Raw genomic sequence first — 2,792 nt, 5'->3', positions numbered from 1 at the left:
TGCTGCGGGCGATCACTGAGTTTCACAGCCCGGTTGATATAGATGACTCGAACAGCTCAGCTTAGTGATTGACTGCAGTGATGATGTCACGTCAATATCTCCCTTCATCTGCTGCGGGCGATCACTGAGTTTCACAGCCCGGTTGATATAGATGACTCGAATATATTGACTGCAGCGGTGATGAGAGCTGTCAACAAATGTTACTGCTGCAGTCAAAACACTAAGACTTTTTAGCAGTGGCACTGAGCTGTCATTGGACCTATGGAGGGTCTGAATTGAGCGCATATGTGCATAGGGGAAATGGGAGACATAGCTTGCAGGCAAACAAATTAATATTCAACTGTTTATTGGTGTAATATATGGTTTCATTTAATCAGACTGCTTTGTACTACATACAGTATACCAACCAACCAGACTTTTTTGTAGTCATAGTTTGTGCTTGTGAGCTTGGATTTCATCTATCCAATTAGTTATTGTCTTATCTTTGTTTTGGTGTGATATACACTCTTTAAAGGAAACCTGTCTGGTGATTCATGCTGCCCAAAGAGCTGGCAACATGAGTCTCAAACTAACTGAACGATTGCAAAGGGATATGGTTCTCTGAAAGGCTCTGGCATCTCAGACAAAATATACCTTGAAGATCTGGTTGGGAACCATATCCAGAGACGGGCTATTCCCTGTGCTGCTGCTGGTGACTGACAAATCTATCACTAGAAAAATATTTAGAATTGAGAGTCCTCAGTGGTTGATACTGAAAGTTAGCCATTAAAAGGTATCAACCACTGAGGACTCTCAACTCAAAATATATTTCTATCCACTGGTTAACACAGTACCAAGATATATATCTTTCCTGTAAATCTATCACTACGTACATGGGGAAGAGACCTGTCAATTACCTGCAGTAGCACTGGGAACAGCCAGCCAATGGCGAGCAGGACAAGTCTTGTCTCCAGTTATGATCCCGCATCTTTAAAGTTAATTTTCTCTGAAATGCTGAGAATGTTGTATCTGTCTGCGATTGGTCAGCCAGACTGTGATTCATGATGCTTGAGGTTTGGGCAGCATGAATGGCCAGACAGGTTCCCTTTAGTTTACAAGCATTCTTATTGGAACTAACCAGCATTTGTCCTCGAGAACACATCATGTCATTGTGAGACCGAATGGACTCTCTTATGGTCTGAGTCTGCTGCATTTATTGTGTGTAAGTGTAATGCTCTGTCATATACCAAAAATAAAATTCTAGGTGTTGTGCCTGCACCATCTACCAACTACCATCGCTTATACTTATCGTGTACTAGATGATATTGCCCTATTTTGCATGCGTTTCTGTCCCTCTCCAGCGGTGTGACACGTCACACAAGCAAATACGAATAGCAGAACCCAGTGCCTGCAGAAAAAATAGACTATTCCAACTATTAATTTTATACTGTTATAAATAAACATATATTCATAATTAACAATCAGTAATACAAAAAAATGTGACAGCTCCTCCTTAAATCACAAACTCATAAGCTAATAGTGCAATAGTTTGTTCTACACGGCTCTCTCGATAGCATTCTCTCCTCCAATCACAGCTCTTTCCTGTCTCTTTAAGGAGAATGTTTTGCTTATTTTAGACCTGAAGTTGTTCGAAAAGTGATAATACACAATAGGGTCAAAACAAAGATTTGATACCGAGAGTAAAAGCGTTGACTCCTTGGCGTAGAAGAGCACTTGTTTTAGGTGGCAGTCTGTGATCACATCATTTTGACTCAAGGTGTATGGGATCCGGACAATGTGGTAAGGAAGGAAACATATGATGTATCCTGCTGTCACAAGAAAGATCTTGACCAGCGCTGCTTTGATGTTGTTAGCTTCTTCACAGTCCTCATTGGTGTAAAGTTTCTTAATAGTGATGCAATTCGATATCAAAATGATTGCAGAGAAGTTAAAAAATATGGCTATGCTGATGAAGTTGCTGAGTACGTGCCAGTCTCTGCCGATAACTGTTTTAAAGTCAATGCAGCCGACAATGTCGCGTTCTGGGATATCTTTTATGGGTATCATCATGTTTGGTAGCATTATGGACAGAACAAGAGCCCAGACTACTGCCGACAACATTCGTGCAAATCCTCGTTTCTGTATTTGGTACAGTTTTGAGCTCTGTATGGTTTGGAGACAGCGGTCCATGCTGACAAATCCCAAGAAAATAATAGAAATGTACATGTTGATGTAAATGATGCAAGCGGATACCTGACAATGGAAGATCTTCAACTTCCAAGATGCTTGACCCATGTCCACGACTATTTTAAATGGTAAAACCAATGTCAGCAGGAAATCAGCTATTAAAAGGTTAATGAGGTACACGCTCAAACATTTCTGGTTGTTGTCTTTCCACGTGAATGCCCACAATGCGAAGCAGCTTCCGAAAAATCCAACCAGAAATATCAACCAATAAAAATACGTGAATGGTTCCAAGTCTTTGTTCACTTCGCAAGTAAAAGAAGAGCTGTTTGTTGCGTCCGCCATCGTGAAATAATCCTTATTGTAAGATGTCGTTATAGCTGAGGAACAGAAGAAAAAAAATACATTATTATATTTCTTTATAAACTCTTTATTATCCAGAGTATTCACAACTTATAACGTTGTAAAATGTTCCTGAATCTGTCCTAGAAAGTATGATGTGCGGATGAGGTTGTATGTGAACACTTTCCTTGTATCATTGTATCATGTAGATTCTAGAGTTTGTATTCTGGATAAGTTAAACACTGCAGCTTGTTCAATTACTATATGCTGAAATTCATCCTTGATTT

The 2,792-nt window shown here is 39.8% G+C and overlaps 1 protein-coding gene across 1 annotated transcript; it reads right to left on the bottom strand.

Annotated features, from left to right (window-relative positions):
- Nucleotides 1-329: 329 nt before the first annotated feature.
- LOC138638314 (G-protein coupled receptor 171-like) lies at nt 330-2,538 on the bottom strand. The gene has a single exon (XM_069727521.1). The coding sequence runs from the start codon at nt 2,506-2,508 to the stop codon at nt 1,534-1,536; it is 975 nt and encodes a 324-aa protein (XP_069583622.1). The 5' UTR covers nt 2,509-2,538; the 3' UTR covers nt 330-1,533.
- Nucleotides 2,539-2,792: the final 254 nt, after the last annotated feature.

Source organism: Ranitomeya imitator, chromosome 5, assembly GCF_032444005.1.
Source record: "Ranitomeya imitator isolate aRanImi1 chromosome 5, aRanImi1.pri, whole genome shotgun sequence".
Classification (NCBI taxonomy): Eukaryota; Metazoa; Chordata; class Amphibia; order Anura; family Dendrobatidae; genus Ranitomeya; species Ranitomeya imitator.
Note: the sequence above shows the minus strand (reverse complement) of the source record. Positions and strands in the feature narration are given on the sequence as shown.